The sequence below is a fragment of the Hyperolius riggenbachi genome, chromosome 4, assembly GCF_040937935.1.
Source record: "Hyperolius riggenbachi isolate aHypRig1 chromosome 4, aHypRig1.pri, whole genome shotgun sequence".
NCBI lineage: Eukaryota > Metazoa > Chordata > Amphibia > Anura > Hyperoliidae > Hyperolius > Hyperolius riggenbachi.
This window is the reverse complement of record NC_090649.1, coordinates 69,988,689-70,014,222: the sequence shown is the minus strand read 5'-3', so window position 1 is coordinate 70,014,222 and position 25,534 is coordinate 69,988,689. Positions and strand designations below refer to the sequence as shown.

The window sequence follows — 25,534 nt, the reverse complement described above, 5'->3', positions numbered from 1 at the left end:
GTGGCCTCCTCTGCTGTCTCCGCTGATTCCCGTGCTAGCAAAAGGCGACGCCAGAGCCTTTTGAGCAAGTCCTTCCAGGGAGTGGTTAGGGCTCTGCCTCCCAGCAGCCGTCGCGTGCGGCAGCTGAACAGCTTGCTGGCATGGGCCATGTGCTCCCAACTCCTGCCGTACACGCTTGTGCAGGAGGGGAGCGACATGCGTGCGCTGCTTGCTTGTGCAGCCCCAGACTGGCAGCTCCCCAGCAGACACTTCTTCGCCCGCCAGGTCATGCCTGCACTGCACCGCTTTGTGATGGCCAATGTGGAGCGAGGGCTGGAGCACGCGGTTGGTGAAAGGGTCCACGTCACCATGGACTCCTGGAGCAGCCGCTTCGGGACAGGCCGCTACCTGTCCTTCACTGTCCACTGGGTCAGCTTGGTGGAAGGGGGTGAGGATGGGAGAGCAGCAGCGGGCACAGCAGCAACACAGTGGGTGGTGCCACCCCGCAGGGTCAGGGGAACTGCAGCAGGTTCCTCCGATCCTCTGCCATCCTCCGGCACACCTGGCCAAACCCCCCGCCTCAGCAGCAGCGTGAAGCCACGCCACTGCCAAGAGCTGCTGCAGTTGGTCAGCCTTGGGAAGACCAAACTGACGGCAACCCATGTGTTGGCCAAACTCCAGGAGCAGGAGAGGATTTGGCTGACCCCCAGAGGCCTCAGAGTCGGAGAGGTGGTGGCCGACAATGGGGCCAATCTGGTTGCCGCAATCGACAGGGGAAACCTGACCCACATCCCCTGTCTTGCCCACGTGCTGAACCTGGTGGTGCAGAAGTTCTTGCGCACCTACCAGGGGATGGGAAACGGCAAGGAATGTTGTGCGTCACTTCCGGCGCTCGCCTGCAGCCTCTGCGAGCCTGGAAGACGTGCAAAAGGAGCTGGAGCTGCCACGCCATCGGCTGATCCTTGACGCTCCAACTCGCTGGAACTCCACCCTGGTGATGTTGGAGCGTCTGGTTGAACAGAAGCACGCTGTCAAACAGTACCTTGCCCTGGCCACTGTATCTGCCGCTCAGAAAAGGGACAAGACCAGCAACATCCCGTCCATCGTCCCCGATGACGACTGGGGGCACATGCAGCAGATGTGCTTAGTGCTGGCTCCCTTTCTGCAGGCCACCAACATGGTGAGCAGGGACCATGCTATGGTGTGCGAGTGGGTGCCCCTGGTTTGTCTGCTGAACAGGACCCTCGATGCTTTGCTGGAACAGGGAGCGGCAGCCTTGGCCCAGCAGGAGCGGCATGCAGCTGCACAGTCCACCTCTGAGGGGGAGGAGGAGGAGGACTTGGTGGAGGTCCCTGACCTTGCTGCTGATGAGGGGGATCAGCACAGTGCAGATGAGTTGGTGAGGGGGTGGAGAGAGGATGAGGCGGCAGAGGAGGAGGATGAGGACAGCACTGCCGTCGATGTGCCAGCACACGTGGCCCGCCTCTTCCCAATGGCAGCGCACATGCTGACGTGCCTGCACAGGGACCCCAGGGTGATCCAGATGAAGCAGAGGGAGGACATCTGGATCAGCATGATGTTGGACCCGCGCCTCAAGGGGAAGTTGAGCCAGTTCCTGCCTCCTGCAGGAGGAGACCCAGCGCAACAAATAAGGAGCTTGCAGCAGGCCCTTGTTGAGCGCTTGGAGGAAGCCTTCCCCCAGCCTTCCACCCCCACTGTCCAGCCAGCACAGAGGCAGCAGCAGGTGCCTGCATCCAGCAGCAAGCGCACCACAGACCTGCTGTCTCTCAACAACGAGCTCTACAGGACTGTAGAGGCTCCAGCAGTGACTAGAGAGGAGGTGCATGCAGCAGCATCCTCCTCCGGTCACAGCCAGCGCCTGACCCGCATGGTGGCTGACTACATGGGGTCCTACAGCGGGCTTGACAGCGATGCCCCTGTTGATCCCATGGAGTATTGGGTCAAGCGCCTGGAGATCTGGAGCGAGCTGGTGCAGTACGCCCTGGAAGTGCTGTCCTGTCCCTCTTCCAGCGTGCTGTCCGAGCGTTGCTTCAGTGCAGCTGGTGGAGTGGTCACCGAGAAACGCTCACGTCTGTCTCACAAGTCTGTGGACAGACTGATGTTTCTCAAGATGAACCAGGCGTGGGTGGAAGGCGAGTTCCTGGCCCCTGTTGTCGGCGAGAGGGGGACATGAACTGGCTGCCGAAAACCATCGTTAATATGCCTTACCACCCATTACCACCTCCTGGCTCCTGCTCACTAAGCCAGCCTGGTTCAGTTTGACTATTACGTCGCCTGTAGCCACACATTTTACACCTACAGTGGGCTGCTGTGTACTGCCCTTCTGCTGTCTGTCTGTGTTTCCCACTGCCAGGGTACACAGATTTACCTTCTGCTGCCACTCTGCCACCAGCTATTACGTCCAACAATAGCTATATCTGTGTAATTTGCTGTAAAAAAAAAAAAAAGCCTGCCTCATTGACTGCCTGCTGCCACACAATCATCCTCCTCCTCCTCCTCCTGCTGCTGAATTTACCTCCTGCTGTCTGTGTGTTTCCACTGCCAGGGAGCACATACAATGGAGCTTCCACCATGTGCCACCAGCTATTTATGAAGAAGAAGAAGAAGAAGAAGAAGAAGAAGAAGAAGAAGAAGAAGAAGAAGAAGAAGAAGAAGAAGAAGAAGAAGAAGAAGAAGAAGAAGAAGAAGAAGAAGAAGAAGAAGAAGAAGAAGAAGAAGAAGAAGAAGAAGAAGAAGAAGAAGAAGAAGAAGAAGAAGAAGAAGAAGAATTCCGAGGTCGAATCGAATAGTAAAAAATATGTGACTCGAATATTCGACCGAACTCGAATAATAAAAAGGGGTATCCGAGCATCCCTGACTCTAGCTCCTCCATGCTGACAGCACTCATGCAGCCCCAAACCAAGGCACTCCCACCACCATGCTTGGATGTAGGCAACAAATATTTGTCTTTGTACTCCTCGGCTGGTTGCCACTAGAGATGTAGCGAACGGTTCGCCGGCAAACGGTTCCAGGGATTCGCCCCATAATGCACTATGAGGGTCAACTTTGACCCTCTGCATCACAGTCAGCAGGCACATTGTAACCATTCAGGCTACACTAACCCCTGAAGCCCCACCCCCCCTTATATAAGGCAGCCTCCGGCGGCCATTAGAGTCACTCGTCTGTCTGCTATTAGACAGACTAGGGCGAGCTGCTGCAGATTATTCTCCTAGGGACAGATTAGTTAGGTTCTTGGCTGCTTAGCTTGCTCCTGGCTGATTATTATTGCTTTTATAGCACCCCTCAACAGCTCTTTTCAGAGCTAATCCTGATCTTTGTGTGTGTGTGTGTGTGTGTGTGTGTGTGTGTGTGTGTGTGTGTGTGTGTGTCAAACTGACACTTTTGTTGCAGACACAGACTTGCTAATTCATACTGTGTGTGCCACTGCCAGCAACCCAGCACATTCAGTGACTACCTGTGTGTGTGACACCAGGGAGCTGCACATTGTACTACCCAGTACTGCATATACCCAGTACCTGTTGTGTTTACTTAACCCACTTCATCACTGCATATACTTAGCTTTGTGTTGAGTGAACCCAGCTCACTGCATCTAACTACCTGTTGTGTTGAGTGAACCCACCTCACTGCATATAACTACCTGTTGTGTTCAGTGAACCCAGCTCACTGCATCTAACTACCTGTTGTGTTGAGTGAACCCAGCTCACTGCATCTAACTACCTGTTGTGTTGAGTGAACCCAGCACACTGCATCTAACTACCTGTTGTGTTGAGTGAAACCAGCTCACTGCATATACCTAGCATCGCCCCGAGATGGACAAAATGGACAAACCAGGTAGAGGAAGAGGTAGAGGCAAACCCAGAGGAAGGCCACCAGGCACTGGCAGGTCTGTGCGAGGTGGTGTTGCTGTGATTTCATGCGGACCTGGCCCAAAATACAGTGCTCAGAAGAAGGCACGTACCATCACTTCCCAAAATTGTGAGGACGTGGTTGAGTATTTAACACAGAACACCTCATCTCCCGCAGCCAGTGCCACCAGTGTTAGTACAAGCACCACATCCGCTGCATTTGACACTTTGCAGGAGTTATTTGGTGGTGGTGGTGAAATCACTGATTCACAGCCACCACTGCAACAACAAGAAGAAGGCGCAGGTACACCACCTCATACGTCTGAGTTAGGTGGCGATAGTATGGACGGAACGTGTGAGGAGGGGGATGATGAACCACCTGAAGTTGGTGCAGTTGTGGAGGTTTCTGAGGAAAGCGAAGCTGGGCAGGAGGATTATGATGACGATTATACGGATGCCACGTATGTTCCCAGTAGAGGAGATGACCAGGGGGACAGTTCAGAGGGAGAGTCAGAGAGGAGTAGGATGTGACGACTCCATGATAGAAGCAGAGGGAGCTCATCCTCAGAAACAGCTGGGGGCAGTGTCCGGCGCCATGTATCGCCAGCTATGGACAGCCAGCCAACATGCCGTTCAACGTCAGCTGCTGATGCCACCGTAGTGCCATCGGGGTGAGCGGTTTGGAAATTTTTTAACATGTGTGTCTCAGATCCCCCGGCCATTACCTGTGGTCAGTGGTCACTAGTCACAATGGTACTGAGACTATAGTACCATCAAACGGTTTCACACAATTGAAAAAAATGGCAAATTTGCCCTCAATAAAACATTCCTGGCAAATGCTTTCGACTTGGTTTGTCTTCCGCTGGGTCAAGGGTCCACCTGACCACAGATGCCTAGTCTGCAAAGCACGGTCAGGGCAGGTACAGCATGGGTCTCAGCAGGCTCCCACTTCGGGCCATTACCCGTGGTGACAATGGCAGACTTGCCCTCCATAACTGATTCCCGTTAAAGGATTTAAAGTCAATTCATTTCAAAAACAGCAGGGCCTCCCGAGTTCCGTATTGTTATTTTTGGTCACTACCTCGGGGTGGGCATGCCTACTGCCCTCCTTGCAATGGATGTGTGGTGGTAGCTGACCATTTGTTAGGCTCCAACTCCAGACCGGAATCACACCAGGAAGGGTTCCCCCGCCATTACCCTTGGTCACAATGGCAGACTTGCCCTCCATAATAGATTCTCGTTGCAGGTACTGAACAGCAAGTAGAAAATGTAATGTAAAAAAAATAGATGTAAGATTTAACAATGGTAGAGAAAGAACCATTGAAAGTTGATAAGGCAGACAGACAGTACCTGACATCACAGAGTGAGGAAGAGCAATCCTCGCCATGGTGCGCAGTAAGTGCAGCATGGCCGTCACTACACAAACAGCTGTTTGCGGTGCGTTACACAGTGAGTTTGGTGTGTCAGTGTGAAGCAGTACACTAATTACACTCCCTGAATGATGTATACACATGCAAGATGTTTTAAAGCACTTTAGGCCTGCAATTTAGCATGCAATGTGATTTCTGCCTTTAAGGATGGGGGTATTGGGCCTAGCGGTGGGGAGGGGGGTCGGACCCCCCTCCCTCGCCTGGGTCCCCCGATCTGCGCTCCCCTCCAGCTGTAATAGGAAGCAGCCGATGCCCAATTGTAAGAGGCACGGGCGGGGAGGACTCACCTTATCCGCGGTCCAGCGTGCGCTCCACTGACGTCACTTCCTGCATCGCCGTCCACTTACAATATAGTGGGCGGCGATGCAGGAGGTGACGTCAGTGGAGCGCACGCTGGAATGCGGATAAGGTGAGTCCTCCCCGCCCGTGCCTCTTACTATTGGGCATCGGCAGCTTCCTATTACAGCTGGAGGGGAGCGCAGATCGGGGGACCCAGGCGAGGGAGGGGGGGTCCGTCCCCCTCCCCACCGCTAGGCCCAATACCCCTGTCCTGCCCGCTACCCCTCCGGCTCAGCGGCGGCGGCAATTTTTTTTATAAATTTGCCTCAGGCGGCAAAAAGTCTAGGGCCGGCCGTGATCCCACTCCGCCATGCCCGTCCAGGTGTTAGACCCCTTGAAACATCTTTTCCATCACTTTTGTGGCCAGCATAAGTGTTTCTAGTTTTCCAAGTTCGCCTCCCCATTGAAGTCTATTGCGGTTCGCGGACTTTTTTGGGAACCGAACCTTCCGCGGAGGTTCGCGAACAGGGTTCGCGAACCGAAAATCGGAGGTTTGAGACATCTCTAGTTGCCACCATCTGAACCAAATAACTTTATCTTGGTCCTTTGTCTGCTTGTCTTAAGCAAACTTTTTGTGGGGTTTCTTTTGCCTCATCTTTAGAAGGGGCTTCATTCTGGGACAACAGCCATTCAGTCCAATTTGGTGCATCATGTGGTCTGATCACTGACAGAATGACTCCCACCCCTTCTAACTCTGCAGCAATGCTGCCAGCACTCCTATATCTATTTGCATAAGACAACCTTTGGATATGACACTAAGCATGTGCACTCAACTTCTTTGGTCAACCATAGCGAGGCATGTTTTAAATGAAGCCCAGTCCTGCTAAACTGCTGTATGGTCTTGGCCACCACATGACAGCTTCATTTCAGGGTGTTGGCAATCTTACTATAGTCTAAAGTGAAAGAAGACTGGGTCTCTACCTGGATTTTTAGGCCAATTGGCCAATTTTATTTTGCGAATACCACAGTGCAAAAGTGCTTTTGCACTGTGGTATTCGCAAAAAACAATTGGCCAATTGGCCTAAAAATCCAGGTAGAGACCCAGTCTTCTTTCACTTTGGACTGTTGCTGCACCCTTGGTGGATACGGGTGTGGACTGGTTGACTCCCTGGTGCTGATTTAAGCTTGGGTTGCAGCACTAACCTCCTTAGCGGTAACCCCGTGCTGGACACGGGGTAGGCAGCGCAGGAGGATTTCTCAGGCCCCGCTGGGCCGATCTGCATATTTTTTTTTATACACGCAGCTAGCACTTTGCTAGCTTCATGTTACTCACAATCACTGCCGCCCCGTGCCGATTCGCCGCTACCCGCCGCATCAGAGTCCACCCCCCCCCCCCCGAGACCCGTGCGCTGCCTGGCCAATCAGTGCCAGGCAGCGCTGAGGGGTGGATCGGGACTCCCTCTGACGTCACAACGTCGATGACGTCGGTGACGTCATCGCGGCCCTGTCGCCATGGCGACGAGGGAAGCTCTCATGGAAATCCCGTTCAGAACGGGATTTCCGGATGGGCATATGCGCCGGCGGCGATCGGTGCATACGGGGGGACACCGCAGGGAGGGGGGAAGCATGTAGCTAGCGCTAGGCTAGCTACATGCTGAAAAAAAAAAAAGGTTAAAAAACCCTCCCACAGCCGCAAGGCCGCGGGAATCATACCGCCAGGGAGGTTAAGGCTTTATATATTGCTTTGGCAATCTTACTATAGCCTAGGCTACATTTATGTAGAAGAATTCATTTTTAAAAGGACCACTATCATGAACATTTGTAAAATTTAAAAATACATGTAACCACAGACAAATAACAAGTCAATTTCTTCCAGGGTGAAATGAGCTATAAATTACGTTTTTCCTGTGCTGCTGTCACTTACAGTAGATACAAAAAATCTGACAGATCTTTTCATTGGAGATTCTTTGGGTTTTCTTTAATTGCAAAAGCACTTAGTGCCAAATACTTCCAAAATAGTGTGAAAACAGGTAGGAAGGCTGGCCAGCACATTTGTATAGAGCCTTTCCAAGGAGTGCTTTTGTATGGACTCTGACTACCTGAGAGGGGGGAGGGCTAAATGCTACCTGTTGGATACCTGGGGGGTTGTTGCCAAATGAGGGGTGACTAGTTGCCTGGAGGCGGGATGTTGCCAAATGGGGGTCACTGGCTACCTTTGGGGGGCGATCCTGCCTAATGGGAATTGCTAGTTACCTGTGTAGGGAGATGTTGCGTAACCACTTAAGTACCCGCAGTCTCTGCCCCCTTAAGAACCAGAGATCGCTGGTACAAGAAACAGCGGAATAACGACGAATAAAAATGAACTGCCGCACATACCCGCCTCAGCTGCCACCCACACCACATGCCAGGAACCTCACAATTGATCTTAGGTAGTAAGAGCTCACTCCCTAGCTCTTGCTACCTCAGGGCCCATTTCCACTATCGCAAATTCGCATGCTATATAAGAGAGAACAGAGGCGCCAAAAGGCTAAAAGGGGTTTTAAAGGAGCTTAAAAGCCAAAACTTGGTAATTAGAGGAGGCGGTGGTGGACTTACCCCCTCCAAGCAGACACAACACCTCTGAGGCGCTGAGTGTCGTTTGTTTTGCTAGATGCTGTAACTCCTTTTTCTATTGCCTGAGGAAGCGGGCACTGACCCGTGAAACGCGTTGCTTTGTTTTATCTGGAGTTTGTTAATAAATAGACTGAATGTACAGTCGTGTTGTGTCTGCTTGGAGGGGGTAAGTCCACCACTGCCTCCTCTAATTACCAAGTTTTGGCTTTTAAGCTCCTTTAAAACCCCTTTTATCCTTTTGGCGCCTCTGTTCTCTCTTATATAATATTGTATCCACCCTTGGTGGAGGGTTGCGACCCTTTCTACTATCTACAGAGAGCGACTTCTTATTCCTGAGTGGGGTCAGGATAATCTCCCCACCTGCCTTTACAGTGGTTGCCTATTGGTGACCCATGTTTGTGAGTATAACAACTATTACTCTTTGTCATTACCCCCTTTGTCAATACATACTACACTATTGGGGCTCTTGGTGTTCCTCTGTTTATCTCGTTTGCAAATTCGCATGCGTTTTTCGCATGCAAATTCGCATAGCAATACAAGTGAATGGGACTGTTTCCACTTGTCAGGATTCCTTTGCATTTTTCTGTGCAGAAAAAAATTTGCATGGCAGAGCCATCAGAATTCGCATACCGCATACTACTATGTGAATCGCATACAATGTATTTAATAGGAAATTCGCATGAGGTTTGGGTATGCGAATTTTCATGTGAATTTTCATGCGGATTCGCATAGAAACAATGGAAAATCACACCAGCACTGCCATGGTTAAATTCGCATACATCGTCATCCATGCGAATTCGCATGAAAATTCGCATACCCAAACCGCGGTGATTCGCACCGCACAAGTGGAAATGGGCCCTAAAGGGAGATGCTGCCTACTTAGCTGGCTGAAGTCTATCTTAAAGGATACCCGAGGCGAAGTCGCGACATGTGACATGATGAGATAAACATGGGTTTGTACAGTGCCAAGCACACTAATAACTATGCTGTGTTCCTTTTTTTCTTTCTCTGCTTGAAAGAGTTATATATCAGGTATGTAAATGGATGACTCAGTCCTGACAGGAAGTGACTGCAGTGTGACCCTCACTGATAAGAAATTCCAACTATAAAACACTTTCCTAGCAGAAAATAGGTACTGAGAGCAGGAAAGAGATAAAAAGGGTCAGATTAGATTTAGACATAAAATAAAACAGTGGAATATCTTAAAAAGTCATTTTTAGGAGAAGGAAAATAGATACAATAGTTTATTTCAGTGCTGGGCCGAAATTACGCATTAGCGTAATTACGCATCGTAATTCACTACAAATGCACCGTAAGCGTTACGTGTAAGGTTACGGTATTACGCGTAATTAATTACGCGTAGACCGTGGGTTACGTTTTACGCGTAACAAATTACGCGTAAGACAGTAAACTCCCATTGAAATTACACAGTCTGCCGTAATCGCGTAATACTACGCTCCCGTATAATATAAAAAAGCCGCCGACTTTAAGGGTTAATAGCAAAGCCCCCTTAAGTGCTAAGAGCCTCAAATTTGGAGAATATATTAAGGAGATCAGAAGGAATAAGAGGAAAAAAATTTTTTTCAAAAAGACTTTATAGTTTTTGAGAAAATCGATGTTAAAGTTTCAAAGGAAAAATAGATACATTTAAAAACCCGCCGACTTTAACGGTTAATAGCAAAGCCTGCTTAAAATTTAGAAACACCAAATTTACAGGGTATATTAAGGGGATCAGTGGGAATAAGAGGAAAAAATTTTTTTTCAAAAAGACCTTATAGTTTTTGAGAAAATCGATTTTTAAGTTTCAAGGGCAAAAATGTCTTTTAAATGCGGAAAATGTCAGTTTTTTTTGCACAGGTAACAATAGTGTTTTATTTTCATAGATTCCCCCAAGTGGGAAGAGTTTTACTTACTTTGTTCTGAGTGTGGGAAATATTAAAAAAAAAACGACGTGGGGTCCCCCCTCCCAGACCTCTTTAACCCCTTGTCCCCCATGCAGACTGGAATAGCCAGAATGCGGAGCACCGGCCGCGTGGGGCTCCACACCCTGACTATACCAGCCTGCATGGTCCATGGATTGGGGGGTCTCGGAAGGGGAGGGGCAGCCAAGCTTTCCCCTCCCCCTCCGAGCCCTTGTCCAATCCAAGGACAAGGGGCTCTTCTCCACCTCCGATGGGCGGTGGAGGTGGAGGCCGCGATTTCCTGGGGGGGAGGTTCATGGTGGCATCTGGGAGTCCCCTTTAAAAAGGGGTCCCCCAGATGCCCACCCCCCCTCCCAGGAGAAATGAGTATAGAGGTACTTGTACCCCTTACCCATTTCCTTTAAGAGTTAAAAGTAAATAAACACACAGACACTTTGAAAAAGTATTTTAATTGAACAAAAAACATAACCACGAAAAAAGTCCTTTAATATTCTTAATTAACCATTAATACTTACCTGTCCCTTTAAAAGCCAGTTCCCACGCAATATCCTCGGAAATATACTAATCAGTTACAATGTAACAAAGCTATTACAATGTAACAACTTTGTTACTTTGTAACACCACCGCACCCGACGTCACTCGCCGCCACCGCCGCGTCTGCGCTGACCCGACAGAGCTCTGAGCTATATAGCTCAGAGCTCCCTAAGCATCTTTGTATTTGGGCTCCAAGGAGCCCCATTGGTCCTTAGCAGACCAATGGGGTTCCTTTAAATCAGAAGGAACCCCATTGGTCTGCTAAGGACCAATGGGGCTCCTTGGAGCCCAAATACAAAGATGCTAAGAGAGCTCTGAGCTATATAGCTCAGAGCTCTGTCGGGTCAGTGCGGGACGCTAAGTCCCCGCCGCCTCCCGCTGTCAGCCCCGCCCACATCTGTCACCCACATGTCACCCACATGTGGGTGACATGTAGGTGACATGTGGAAGAGGCGGGGAGGACAGCGGGAGGCGGCGGGGACTTAGCGTCCTGCACGGACCCGACAGAGCTCTGAGCTATATAGCTCAGAGCTCTCTTAGCATCTTTGTATTTGGGCTCCAAGGAGCCCCATTGGTCCTTAGCAGACCAATGGGGTTCCTTCTGATTTAAAGGAACCCCATTGGTCTGCTAAGGACCAATGGGGCTCCTTGGAGCCCAAATACAAAGATGCTTAGGGAGCTCTGAGCTATATAGCTCAGAGCTCTGTCGGGTCAGCGCAGACGCAGCGGTGGCGGCGAGTGACGTCGGGTGCGGTGGTGTTACAAAGTAACAAAGTTGTTACATTGTAATAGCTTTGTTACATTGTAACTGATTAGTATATTTCCGAGGATATTGCGTGGGAACTGGCTTTTAAAGGGACAGGTAAGTATTAATGGTTAATTAAGAATATTAAAGGACTTTTTTCGTGGTTATGTTTTTTGTTCAATTAAAATACTTTTTCAAAGTGTCTGTGTGTTTATTTACTTTTAACTCTTAAAGGAAATGGGTAAGGGGTACAAGTACCTCTATACTCATTTCTCCTGGGAGGGGGGGTGGGCATCTGGGGGACCCCTTTTTAAAGGGGACTCCCAGATGCCACCATGAACCTCCCCCCCAGGAAATCGCGGCCTCCACCTCCACCGCCCATCGGAGGTGGAGAAGAGCCCCTTGTCCTTGGATTGGACAAGGGCTCGGAGGGGGAGGGGAAAGCTTGGCTGCCCCTCCCCTTCCGAGACCCCCCAATCCATGGACCATGCGGGCTGGTATAGTCAGGGTGCGGAGCCCCACGCGGCCGGTGCTCCGCATTCTGGCTATCCCAGTCTGCATGGGGGACAAGGGGTTAAAGAGTTCTGGGAGGGGGGACCCCACGTCGTTTTTTTTTTTAATATTTCCCACACTCAGAACGAAGTAAGTAAAACTCTTCCCACTTGGGGGAATCTATGAAAATAAAACACTATTGTTACCTGTGCAAAAAAAACTGACATTTTCCGCATTTAAAAGACATTTTTGCCCTTGAAACTTAAAAATCGATTTTCTCAAAAACTATAAGGTCTTTTTGAAAAAAAATTTTTTCCTCTTATTCCCACTGATCCCCTTAATATACCCTGTAAATTTGGTGTTTCTAAATTTTAAGCAGGCTTTGCTATTAACCGTTAAAGTCGGCGGGTTTTTAAATGTATCTATTTTTCCTTTGAAACTTTAACATCGATTTTCTCAAAAACTATAAGGTCTTTTTGAAAAAAAAATTTTCCCTCTTATTCCTTCTGATCTCCTTAATATATTCTCCAAATTTGAGGCTCTTAGCACTTAAGGGGGCTTTGCTATTAACCCTTAAAGTCGGCGGCTACCTAACATTGATCCATGCGTCAACTTTTCCGCTTGGCAGCATGACCTTACGCATTAATTGCTAGTAGGAATTTACGCGTAAGCCTATAACGTAACAACTTTAATTACGGTATTCTTACGCGTAATTGCGTAAGGGCAATGCGTAATTACAGACATGTACCGAAATTGAATGTCTATGCCGTAAGCGTAATTTCGTAATGCGTAATAGCGTAAAATTACGCGTAATGATCCGTAAGCGTAGCTTTTTCCATTACGATCAGCACTGGTTTATTTCATTAGTTTATTTTCGCCTCAGGTGTCAGTGGAACACTGCCTACCTAGAGGGGTAAATCAATAACCTAGCAGGGACACTGCATAAACAAAGGGGGGGGGGGGGGTGCTAAAGGCCGAAGAGGAACAATGCCTATCTAAAGAAGGACACTTCCTAACTAAAACAGGACACTACCTACCTTAAGGGGGACACTGCCTGCCTAACCGTCCGTCCCCGCAATTGTCCTCTGCTTGCACTTTTTTGGGTCAAAAATGTAGCTGCATGTGAAAAAGACATGCATGCAGCTATCTTTTTGATGCACAAAAGTGATTTGGCTGCATGTTCAAGTGTGCATCTTGCCTAAAAATGCAAAAAATGGACAGCATTGGGGCCTTTTTTCCAAGAAATTGTTAAAGAGAACCTGAACTGAAAATGAAAAGTCTAAATAATCATACACAGGTCATACTTACCTCCTGTGTAGTCTACTACTCAATCTTTTGTTTCCTCTCCTGCGTCCTATTTGTCCACTGTGATCAATGGAATTCTCTATCCTCCATTTTAAAAATGGCCATTGCCCCATAACAGCTTCCTGGTCAGCACACTGTTAAACTGTAATATCACCAACTTGAGCCATAGGGAAACATGGACATTAACTTGCACATTCAGTTGTAACTGACAGCTGCTGATATTTATATACCTGACAGCAACTGGTATATTTCAGTTCTGACAAAATATTGTCAGAACTGGAAGGGATCCCTGTAAGAAGAAAATGGTGAGCTTCTGAGAGGAACTGACTATGAGGCTAGTATGTAATATTCATTTGCAGCTACGTCATGTGTTTATCTTAAATAATTTTCCTCAATTCATGTACCCTTTAAAGGAAATGTATACGACCACTTTAAATTTTAAAACGTTCCCCCAATTAACTCGAGAAAAAAAGTGTTTTATAGATTAAAGCATTGCAAAAAATAAATTAATAAATAAAATAATAAAAGAACAAAATGAGACTAAAGCAGTTGCAGTCCAATAAATGTTACATTTTCTTGCAAACATTTTAAAATCAACTTTTTCAAAACACAACTAGCTACTTTAAAAAAAAAAAAACAGTTTTGGTCATGTTCCCACGCTTGATCGTGGCATACAGTACATAGCAATTCTGGTAACATTATAATACTAACGTTAAACATGAAAATTCAGATATAGTACATATTATAATATAGAAGTGGTGGGTGGACAACAAAATAAGTTAGAGTGACAATTGTAAGGTGATGTGGATTAACAAAACATACCACAATTTTCAAGTCACAAAATGCAAAGAGCCCTGCACTTGTAAGTTATCAGAATCTAATAAATTAGATTTTTTTTCCAAGATGAATTCTCTTCATACGTTTTGGAACGCCTTACCTCAGCAGATCAGGACAGCTCCATCCCTGGACATGTTTAAATCCAGACTGAAAACCCACCTGTTCAGTTTGGCATTTGCAGAAATAAAACTTTTGTTGTGTGAATACTTCATCCTACTACCAACTACTAAATCTGAAAGAGCCTAAGCGCTTTGAGTCCTATGGGAGAAAAGCGCTATAGAAATGTTATTGTATTGTATTGTATTCATATAATCTTTTGGTATGCGCAATTTTGAAAATCGATACATGCAGACTTAAAGAGAATCTGTATTGTTAAAATCGCACAAAAGTAAACATACCAGTGCGTTAGGGGACATCTCCTATTCCCCTCTGTCACAATTTCGCCGCTCCTCGCCGCATTAAAAGTGGTTAAAAACAGTTTTAAAAAGTTTGTTTATAAACAAACAAAATGGCCACCAAAACAGGAAGTAGGTTGATGTACAGTATGTCCACACATAGAAAATACATTCATACACAAGCAGGCTGTATACACCCTTCCTTTTGAATCTCAAGAGATCATTTGTGTGTTTCTTTCCCCCTGCAGCTATCTTCCACTGAAGTGTCAGGCTGTTTCTTCCTGCAGAGTGCAGACAGCTCTGCCTGTATGTAATTCCTCAGTATGTAAAAGCCCAGCCAGCTCAGAGGAGGATTTATCCAGCTTGTAAAAGATAAGAGAGAAGAGAGAAGCTGCCCTAATTTAAATAACACACAGGCAGTGTGCATATAGGGGCCAGGAGGGGGGAGATGCATCACAGAACCACAACACTGAAGAACTTGGCAGCCTTCCAGACACAGGCTGACAAGTCTGACAAGAGAGAGATAAGTTGATTTATTACAGAGACGGTGATAGTAGAACGTGCTGCAGTAAGCCAGAACACATTAGAATAGCTTTTGGAACTTGTAGGATGATAAAAAACAGGATGCAATTTTTGTTACGGAGTCTCTTTAACGCCAAATGTATGCCACTTACAATGGGGCCAATCAAATGTAATTTCAAGGTACTAGGCACTCTTAAAGCACACCTAAAGTGAGATGGAAATGGAGGCTGACATGATGATTCCCTTTTAAAGCGGAATAGAACCCTGCATTTCAACTTTGCTCTAAAACATTATTCACAGCATATTATATGCAAAAAGCATATTTTTTTTACTAGACCAGCATTGGAAGGGTTAAACACAGAGGTTTAAAGTGCCGTGGAGAGACATGCAGAAGTTCAGATTGTTACATTCTATTTAGTTAAATGTATCTATTGCGAAATGTTACACACTCTTTGGCTGTCCTCCAGCTCCTTCTCAGTCAGAGAGAGTGAGTCACATTCAACACTTAGATACATTTATGTAAACAAAATGTATCTATGTCAGCTTCCGATGCGTCTGCAGACATCTCCAGGAACTTTAAAGCCCTGTGTAACCCTTCCAATGCTGGTCTAGTAAAAAAAAAATGCTGGTTGCATATAATATACTGTAAATAATGTTTTAGAGCAAAGTTGAAATGCAGGGTTATATTCCGCTTTAAACAGTGCACATTGCCTGGATGTCCTGCTGATCATCTGCCTTTAATACATTTGCCATAGACCCCAAACAAGCATGCAGATCAGATGTTTCTGACTGAGGTCTGGCTGGATTAACCACATGCTTTTTCAGGTGTGTAATCCAGACACTTTTGCAGCCAAAGATATCAGCAGGACTGCCAGGCAACTGGTGTTGTTTAAAACAAAATAAAGATGGCAGCCACCCTATTCTTCTCACTTTAGATGTCCTTTAAAGCGGACCTGAACTCAAAGCTTCCTCTCTGCTTTAAAAGAAACACAACAGCATAATAGCCTTTAAAGAAAACATTTATTTGTTACAACTGATACAAAGAATGCAATAAAGCTGCAGTGTGTCTACTTTCAGCCTTCATGGAAGCAAACATAGGGTTAACATCCTGTGTTTACAAATTAGCTGCTCTGACATGGCAGAGGAGATTTCTGAGCTGACAGAGTTGAAGGGATCAAATTACAATTTTGATTAGTCATGGATAAGGATGAATTAGACAGGCTAAACTCTCTAAATACATACATGCATTCTCTGTTTTCTCCTTCTGTCCCATTCAATAATTCAGATCCACTTTAAAGAGAACCAGAGGCGGTTCCTTGGGGGGGGGGGCGGGCAGATGGGACACAGAGGCATGTTCTCTGCCTCCTGACATACCTCTGTGTCCCCACACCGCCGCTCCCTGCCTCCCCCCACCCCCCACAGCGCTATAGACCCCTGAAATTAGCAACAATATTTGTCGCTATCTCAGAGAGTAAGTAGAGATGAGGGATACCCTGTTCAAAACGCCCACTAGGCTGCTATTGGGCAGCTCTCTCTCACTGGCCGCGCACCCTGCCACTCCCCCGCCTCCCTGCATGCCTCCCTCTCCTTCCAGTGTCGTGACCCAGAGGTCACAAAAGTGAATGGGGCCAGAGCGGCCCACAGGAGCGTCGAAGGGCGGCGGTTTTGGCAGCTAACCGATCCGCCCACCCCCAAACAACACCCCCCCCGCCCGGTAACCACACCCCCTGCCCCCACCCCCACTCCGGATCAGGAAGAATTTTTTTTTTTAGAAAACAGAGAGTTTAAAAAAATGTTTATTTAAACACCGTCTTCAAACTCTTTTTGCTCTTACATTGCTTCTACATAGGATGCAGTCAACAGCCCTCAAGTGCAACAGTCCTTGGAGAACGCTCTTCAGAATCTCTCTTCTTCGGCCATCAATGAGTCAGAGTCCATTCAGAACCAAAAGGGAATAGAGGTCATGACAGAAATCATAGCTATAGTGGCAAATGCAAGCGTAATAGTGGCCCCAAAAATGATGGAGGTATGTCTGTTTATGCCAATTTATGCCAATTTTCAAGTGACTTGTATGCAGCTTGGAATTGGACCAAATAGAGAACTTTCTGTCTAATCTGATTGGCCCAGCTCCAGGCTGAATACAATTTGCATACAATTATTTATTATTATTTTTATTTATAGAGCGCCAACATATTGCATAGTGGTGTACAACATGCAAAACATACATCAATGGGGAGCATTGATACATAAAGTTCAGCATACTGTACAATCAAGGCAACCAGTGGCACAAGCACCGATACATACAATTAATTGCACAGAAACAGGAAAGAAAAGGGCCCTTGCGGGTTTATAATCTAGAGGGTATTGGGGTGGAGACACTGGGGGAGTAGACAAAGGGTTTAGCAGATGAGGCAGTGAGTTTAAAATTCTAGCTATAGCAAATTATAAGCTTGTCTGAAAAAATGTCTTGAGGGTACATTTGAAAATTTCCAGGTTTGGAGTATAACGCAGGCTGTGGTAGAGAGTTCCAAAGGAGAGGTGACACTTGTGAGAAGTCCTGGATGCGAAAGTGAGAAGAGGTGACCAAGCTGGATAACAGCTCTTGGGAGGAGTGAAGGTTTTCGGGATGGATGATATCTGGAGATTAAAAAAGAAATGTATGGAGGGGAATAGCCTATGTAGAGCTTTGTATGATAGTGTTAGAAATTTGTACTGGATCCTTTGAGTGATTGGTGGCCAACAGAGGGATTGGCAGAAAGGGCTATCAGAGCGGGAGGAGACATGGTTGAGACAAGCAGCAGAGTTCAGAAGGAACTCGAGAGGTGTCAGTCTGTTTTTTTTGTAGGCCACAGAGTAGGATATTACAGTAATCAAGACGAAACATGATTAGAACATATACAAGTATATTAGTAACCTCTTGTGTAGAGAAGGGATGCATTCTGGATATATTTTTGAAATGGAAGTAGCAGGAGGTTGTTAATGTGTTAATATGTGAGTGAAATGAGCGCTCAGTCTAGAGTTATCCCCAGACAGTGAGCCTCAGGAGTTAAGGTTATTGGAGTATTTTCTATATTTTCTGCATTCATTGTAAGTATAGGTGGGGAGAGCAGAGAGAGATGGAGGAAATATCACCATTTCTGTTTTGTTCATGTTAAGTTTAAAGAGGAGCTGTTAGGTATAGGGTCTCAGAGAAAAAAAAAAACCACATATATCAGTAGCTAAATATTGGCTCTACTTACATTACATATGCATTTCACTGTCCACGTTTGGATTTCACAGAATTTTTATATAGGATTTGCAGAGAATGATGCTCCTGACAGCTCATGGCAGGTTCCATGTTTGTCTGTCTCCTATAAAGCCAATTGTGATTTCATATCCCCCCTGCTTCCTAATGATTCGACTCACAAAAAAGATCCTAATGGACAACACTACTGTGCAGTGAATATTAATTAGCCATGTGGCTAGGAACAATAGTGGACTCATGCAGTATACTCTAACAACATGTGCCCTGTGATTTTTCAGTGCTGTTAGTTTAGGCTGCTGCTGTTAGAAACTGCTGTAACATGAGCCTGTAACTGTGAAAGCAGCCTTAAGGCAGGATAGGGAAATGAAGGGGATGACCCAAGGTAGTGCACTGGGGAGAAGCAGCCCCAGAATGCTTTGCAGTATCTGTTATGCGTCCTGCCGGCCTCCTTACAGAGCTTGGGAATAACAGCCTTGCTGTTCAGCACACATCACAGTAAGAGAGATTTTTAACTTCAGTATTGCCTTTTTGGCTTCCTTCTAAACTGTTTAAAGAGACACTGAAGCGAAAAAAAAATATATGATATAGTGAATGGGTTGTGTACTATGAATAATTACTAGATTAGCAGCAAAAAAAATATCCTCATATTTTTATTTTCAGGTATACAGTGTTTTTTCTAACATTGCGTCATTCTCTAATATGTGCAGATTACACAACACTCAGCATTCAAAATGATTCTTTCAGAGCAGTCTGTGAACTAATGACCTCTCCTCTGGAAGAGAAAAAGTAATTAGTTCACTTACAGTTGAGATAATAAAAGTCAGATAACAGTCCTCTCCACGACTTTGAAAGTCGGAGAGATTAATGGCTTTTTTGCATAGAGATCACAACTAGAGTTTCTTAACTCTTCCTGTACTGGAAACAATTAGACTGATATATGTGATCTTAATGTTTTATTTCTTAGCTGTACTACACATACAAATCATAATATCATCATTTTTTTTTCGCTTTAGTGTCTCTTTAACACAGGAGAATAGAGGTTTAAATTAGCTTTTGCAGCCTGACAGTTACTCTTTAAAAAAGGGATGACATGGATGCAGAAACAGCAGACAGAATCAGTGACTTGAGATAATGATGTAAAAAGGTCAGCTTAAAGATAGATTTGAGTGTCATCAGTGTAGAGGTAATACTGGAAACCAAAAGAGCATATTATTTGTCCCAGACGATGAGTATAGATGGAGTAGAGAAGAGGCTCTAGAACAGAGCCAGTGGCGTAGGCTAGCAATAGGGGTTGCAGAGGTAGCGACCGCATCGGAGCCCTTGGGTCGGAGGGACGCCAAGGGGCACTCTCTCAAGCACAATATTAGCTCTCTATTGGCTCTGTGTTGGTAATAATCACTTCTATAGATGCTTTAAATAGTAGTAATCAAACGGTTTCCCATCCCCTACTTTCACCTCTGACGCTGTTGTTGTCCTTTGCAGGTTTTGGTTTGCTGTATCAATTGTTATGTATAGAGTGCTTGGGAGGCCCCATGTACAACTTGCACCGGGCCCTTAGCTACGCCACTGAACAGAGCTTTGTGGTACACCAACAGATAGCAGGCATGGAGAGGAGTAAGTGTGGGAATAGGAGAAAGTGAGCCTTCAGACAGGTAGGAGCTAATCAAAGAATGGTAATCGGAAGGAGGAGGAGCGTCAAGATATAATATGTGGAAGGGATAATGTCAGCTGGATAAAACATAAATAAATAGGCTTACCTCTAAAGGAAGGGGGTAGCCCAAATAAACGAATAACATTTTTAATAGAAACCAGGCACTTGAATGATAACGCATTTCGGGGACCGCAGTCCGCTTCCTCAGATCACATAACAAAAGTGTCTCAATACTAGCGTTTTGCAAACAGGGAGCTAGTGATGCTCAAATACCCCTTTTTAAAATTCGAGTTTGGTCGAATTCGAATAGTAAATTATTCGAGGTCAGTCGAATATTCGAGTCGAATAATTTTTACTATTCGATTCGACCTCGGACTTCGAGCTCACTATTCGAGTCGGTATTCGAGCTCACTATTCGAGCTGACTATTCGAATTGGCCTTAAATAGCTTCCAACACTTGTTTTGAGGGTGAATGATGCAAGAAACCTCTTTTTTTCCAAGTAACAACAGCAAGTGATTATGTGGGGATGTTCCTTTAAAAAAAAATGTGGAAAGAGAAGTTGTGTCCTTAATTTTGTTCAGTAGTGTTACTGTATATACTTCTTCTTCTTCTTCTTCTTCTTCTTCTTCTTCTTCTTCTTCTTCTTCTTCTTCTTCTTCTTCATCTTCATCTTCATCTTCATCTTCATCTTCATCTTCATCTTCATCTTCATCTTCATCTTCATCTTCATCTTCATCTTGTTCATCTTCTTCTTCATCTTCTTCTTCTTCCTCTTCTTCTTCCTCTTCTTCTTCCTCTTCTTCTTCCTCTTCTTCTTCCTCTTCTTCTTCCTCTTCTTCATCTTCTTCTTCTTTTTCATCTTCTTCTTCATCTTCTTCTTCTTTTTCATCTTCTTCTTCTTTTTCATCTTCTTCTTCATCTTCATCTTCATCTTCTCCTTCCTTTTCAATATCGTCTTCTTCTTCTTCACGTATTTCTCTTTTCAATTTTTTTTTTTAAGAAATGCAGCTATTTTTGAGCGTAACAAATAGCTGGTGGGCGCACGCATGTTGGAAGCGCCATTGTATGTGCTCCCTGGCAGTGGAAACACAAAGACAGCAGGAGGTAAATTCAGCAGCAGGAGGAGGAGGATGAGTGTGTGGCAGCAGGCAGTCAATGAGGCAGGCAGCTCGCCGTGACATAATAGCCCTGGTACCTAGCGGTGATACCAGGGCTGTAAATAAACACAACAGGAGGTCCCAGACAGCGGTCGTGCAGCCCACATTGTGTCCAATACACAACTGGGACAACACAGTTTTCAACCCGGGCACCTCAGAAAAATTAAACCTTTTTTTTTTTTTATGGTTTGTTTGGTTTTGGTTTTGCAACCAATATAGCTATTGTTTGACGTAATAGCTGGTGGCAGAGTGGCAGCAGAAGGTAATTCTGTGTACCCTGGCAGTGGGAAACACAGACAGACAGCAGAAGGGCAGTACACAGCAGCCCACTGTAGGTGTAAAATGTGTGGCTGCAGGCGACGTAATAGTCAAAGTGAACCAGGCTGGCTTAGTGAGCAGGAGCCAGGAGGTGGTAAAGGGTGGTAAGGCACATTAACGATGGTTCCGGCAGCCAGTTCATGTCCCCCTCTCGCCGACAACAGGGGCCAGGAACTCGCCTTCCACCCACGCCTGGTTCATCTTGAGAAACGTCAGTCTGTCCACAGACTTGTGAGACAGACGTGAGCGTTTCTCGGTGACCACGCCACCAGCTGCACTGAAGCAGCGCTCGGACAGCACGCTGGAAGGGGGGCAGGACAGCACTTCCAGGGCGTACTGCGCCAGCTCGCTCCAGATCTCCATGCGCTTGACCCAATACTCCATGGGATCAACAGGGGCATCGCTGTCAAGCCCGCTGTACGACCCCATGTAGTCAGCCACCATGCGGGTCAGGCGCTGGCTGTGACCGGAGGAGGATGCTGCTGCATGCATCTCCTCTCTAGTCACTGCTGCCGGAGCCTCTACAGTCCTGTAGAGCTCGTGGCTGAGAGACAGCAGGTCTGTGGGGCGCTTGCTGCTGCTGGATGCAGGCACCTGCTGCTGCCTCTGTGCTGGCTGCTGGACAGTGGGGGTGGAAGGCTGGGGGAAGGCTTCCTCCAAGCGCTCAACAAGGGCCTGCTGCAAGCTCCTTATTTGTTGCGCTGGGTCTCCTCCTGCAGGCGGCAGGAACTGGCTCAACTTCCCCTTGAGGCGTGGGTCCAACATCATGCTGATCCAGATGTCCTCCCTCTGCTTCATCTGGATCACCCTGGGGTCCCTGCGCAGGCACGTCAGCATGTGCGCTGCCATTGGGAAGAGGCGGGCCACGTCTGCTGGCACATCGACGTCAGTGCTGTCCTCATCCTCCTCCTCTGCCGCCTCATCCTCTCTCCACCCCCGCACCAACTCAGCTGCGCTGTGCTGATCCCCCTCATCAGCAGCCAGGTCAGGGACCTCCACCAAGTCCTCCTCCTCCTCCCCCTCAGAGGTGGACTGCGCAGCTGGTTGCCGCTCCTGCTGGTCCAAGGCTGCCGCTCCCTGTTCCAGCAAAGCATCGAGGGCCCTGTTCAGCAGAGAAACCAGGGGCACCCACTCGCAGACCATAGCATGGTCCCTGCTCACCATGTTTGTGGCCTGCAGGAAGGGAGCCAGCACTAAGCACACCTGCTGCATGTGCCTCCAGTCATCATCGGGGACGATGGACGGGAAGTTGCTGGTCTTGTCCCTTCTCTGAGCTGCGGAAACAGTGGCCAGGGCAAGGTACTGTTTGACAGCGCGCCTCTGTTCAACCAGACGCTCCAACATCGCCAGGGTGGAGTTCCAGCGAGTCGGAACGTCAAGGATCAGCCGATGGCGTGGCAGATCCAGCTCCTTTTGCACGTCTTCCAGGCTCGCACAGGCTGCAGCCGAGCGCCGGAAGTGACGCACAACATTCCTTGCCGTTTCCAGCAGTTCGCCCATCCCCTGGTAGGTGCGCAGGAACTTCTGCACCACCAGGTTCAGCACGTGGGCAAGACAGGGGATGTGGGTCAGGTTTCCCCTGTCTATTGCGGCAACCAGATTGGCCCCATTGTCGGCCACCACCTCTCCGACTCTGAGGCCTCTGGGGGTCAGCCAAATCCTCTCCTGCTCCTGGAGTTTGGCCAACACATGGGTTGCCGTCAGCTTGGTCTTCCCAAGGCTGACCAAGTGCAGCAGCGCTTGGCAGTGGCGGGCCTTCACGCTGCTGCTGAGGCGGGGGGTTTGGCCAGGTGTGCCGGAGGATGGCAGAGGATCGGAGGAACCTGCTGCAGTTCCCCTGACCCTGCGGGGTGGCACCACCCACTGTGTTGCTGCTGCTGCTGTGCCCGCTGCTGCTCTCCCATCCTCACCCCCTTCCACCAAGCTGACCCAGTGGACAGTGAAGGACAGGTAGCGGCCTGTCCCGAAGCGGCTGCTCCAGGAGTCCATGGTGACGTGGACCCTTTCACCAACCGCGTGCTCCAGCCCTCGCTCCACATTGGCCATCACAAAGCGGTGCAGTGCAGGAATGGCCTTGCGGGCAAAGAAGTGTCTGCTGGGGAGCTGCCAGTCTGGGGCTGCGCAAGCAAGCAGCGCACGAATGTCGCTCCCCTCCTGCACGAGCGTGTACGGCAGGAGTTGGGAGCACATGGCCCGTGCCAGCAAGCCGTTCAGCTGCCGCACGCGACGGCTGCTGGGAGGCAGAGCCCTAACCACCCCCTGGAAGGACTCGCTCAAAAGGCTCTGGCGTGGCCTTTTGCTGACACGGGAATCAGCAGACACAGCAGAGGAGGCCACTGAGGACTGGCTGCCAGAACAGGCCTCAGTGTCGGCGGCAGGAGTTGCAGAGGGGGGAGGAGCAGTGCGTTTCCGCACTCCTGCTGGTGCTGCTGGAGGAGCAGGAGGGCGGGTGGCTGCTGTTGCTGCTGCTGCTGCTGAAGGCTGTGCAGTGATGGGTGTGGTGCCACTGCCAGCACCAGATGCCTTCAGCCTCTGGAACTCCTCATGCTGGTGGAAATGTTTAGCCGCAAGGTGGTTGATGAGCGAGCTGGTGCAGAACTTTAAGGGGTCTGCACCTCTGCTCAACTTCCGCTGACAGTGGTTGCAAGTGGCGTACTTGCTGTACACAGTGGGCATGGTGAAATATCGCCAGATTGGTGACTTAAACATCCCCCTACGGCATGGAAGCGCTGCTGCCTATCTCCCTGTGGTGGTTGGGGGGGGGGCTTGGGGGGCTTGGGTGCGGCTGGTGGTGGTACTGGCAGATGCTGCTGCTGCTGCTGCTGAGCCTGAGACACCAGCAGGCTGTGGGACCTGCCTACTGCTGCTGCCAATGCTTGCAATGATGCGCCTCCTTGCAAGGCCCACAAGAGCATCCTCCTCCTCCTCCTCAGAGCTGCTGAGGACGACATCCCCTGGAGGTGGTGGCACCCAGTCTCTGTCTGTCACCGGGTCATCATCATCCTCCCCCTCCTGAAACATGTCCTGCTGGGATGAGGACCCCCCAAACTCCTCTCCTGATGCATGGATGGGCTGCTTGACTGTCGCCACAGTCTTGCTGTCCAATCCCTCATCCCCCAAAGTGCCCATCAGCATCTCCTCCTCAAGATCGCCAATAACAGCAGACAATTTACTCATGATGCCTGGGGTAAAAAGACTGCTGAATGACAGGTCGGCGAGTGACGGTGAACTGGCCTCCTCCCCAGACCCTGCTGGGCGGCTGCTGCGAACAGGGGTGGTGGTGGTGGTGAGGGTGGAGGCCTCGGATGCAGAGCTGATGGCGGGCTGCTCATCCTGCGTCATGAGTTGCACCACAGTGTCTGCATCCTTTTCCTCAATGGGACGTTTCCGACCCGGCTGGAGGAAAATGGGAGCAGGTGCTACACGCTGCTGCTGCTGTGTCTCTGCAGCGTGAGTTGCAGATGCTCCTGCTGGGCGGCGCCCAAGGCGTCCACGGCCAGTGGCTATGGGAGGAATGTTAGCCACTGACGCTGCTGCTGCTGCTGCGGAACTGTGCATGGTGGCGCGCCCGCGGCCGCGGCTTGCCACAATGCTGCTCCCTCTCCTCCTGATTCCCTTGCTGCCCTTCCCCTTGCCCAAACCGCGCTGGCTGCCACTTCCAGACATCTTAAATGTTTTGGGCGTATAGACAAAAGTTTTGTAAAAGGGCGGGTGAAAAGTGGGGTACTTTAATGGAGTGGGTTGGTTGGTGAGGTGACTGAGTGAGTGTCCCCTAGTACAGTAAGTAAGTAGTAACAGTCAGGAAGTACAACTAGCAGTTACAATAATCAGTAGTAATCACAAGTAAATTTAGTGTGTGTACACTCAGACAGTGAGTGCACGCACGCAGGAGCTAGTAGCCTATGAACACAGTGACTGAGTGTCCTAGACTCCTAGTACAGTAAGAGTAAGTAGTAACAGTAAGTAGAACTAACTAATTACAATAATCAATCAGCGATCAGAAGGAAATGGAGTGTGGGTGTGTGTACACTCAGACAGTGAGTGCACGCACGCAGGAGCTAGTAGCCTATGAACACAGTGACTGAGTGTCCTAGACTCCTAGTACAGTAAGAGTAAGTAGTAACAGTAAGTAGAACTAACTAATTACAATAATCAATCAGCGATCAGAAGGAAATGGAGTGTGGGTGTGTGTACACTCAGACAGTGAGTGCACGCACGCAGGAGCTAGTAGCCTATGAACACAG

General features: G+C 48.1%; 1 protein-coding gene across 9 annotated transcripts in view; it reads left to right on the top strand.

Moving 5' to 3' along the window:
* LOC137570379 (adhesion G protein-coupled receptor F5-like) overlaps positions 1–25,534 on the top strand; it is a 271,619-nt gene that overhangs the window by 201,432 nt on the left and 44,653 nt on the right. For all 9 annotated transcript variants that reach the window (XM_068279056.1, XM_068279057.1, XM_068279064.1 and 6 more), the window contains one exon: positions 16,769–16,945. In XM_068279056.1, coding sequence (XP_068135157.1) covers positions 16,769–16,945 — 177 coding nt within the window. The remainder of the gene's footprint in view (positions 1–16,768; positions 16,946–25,534) is intronic.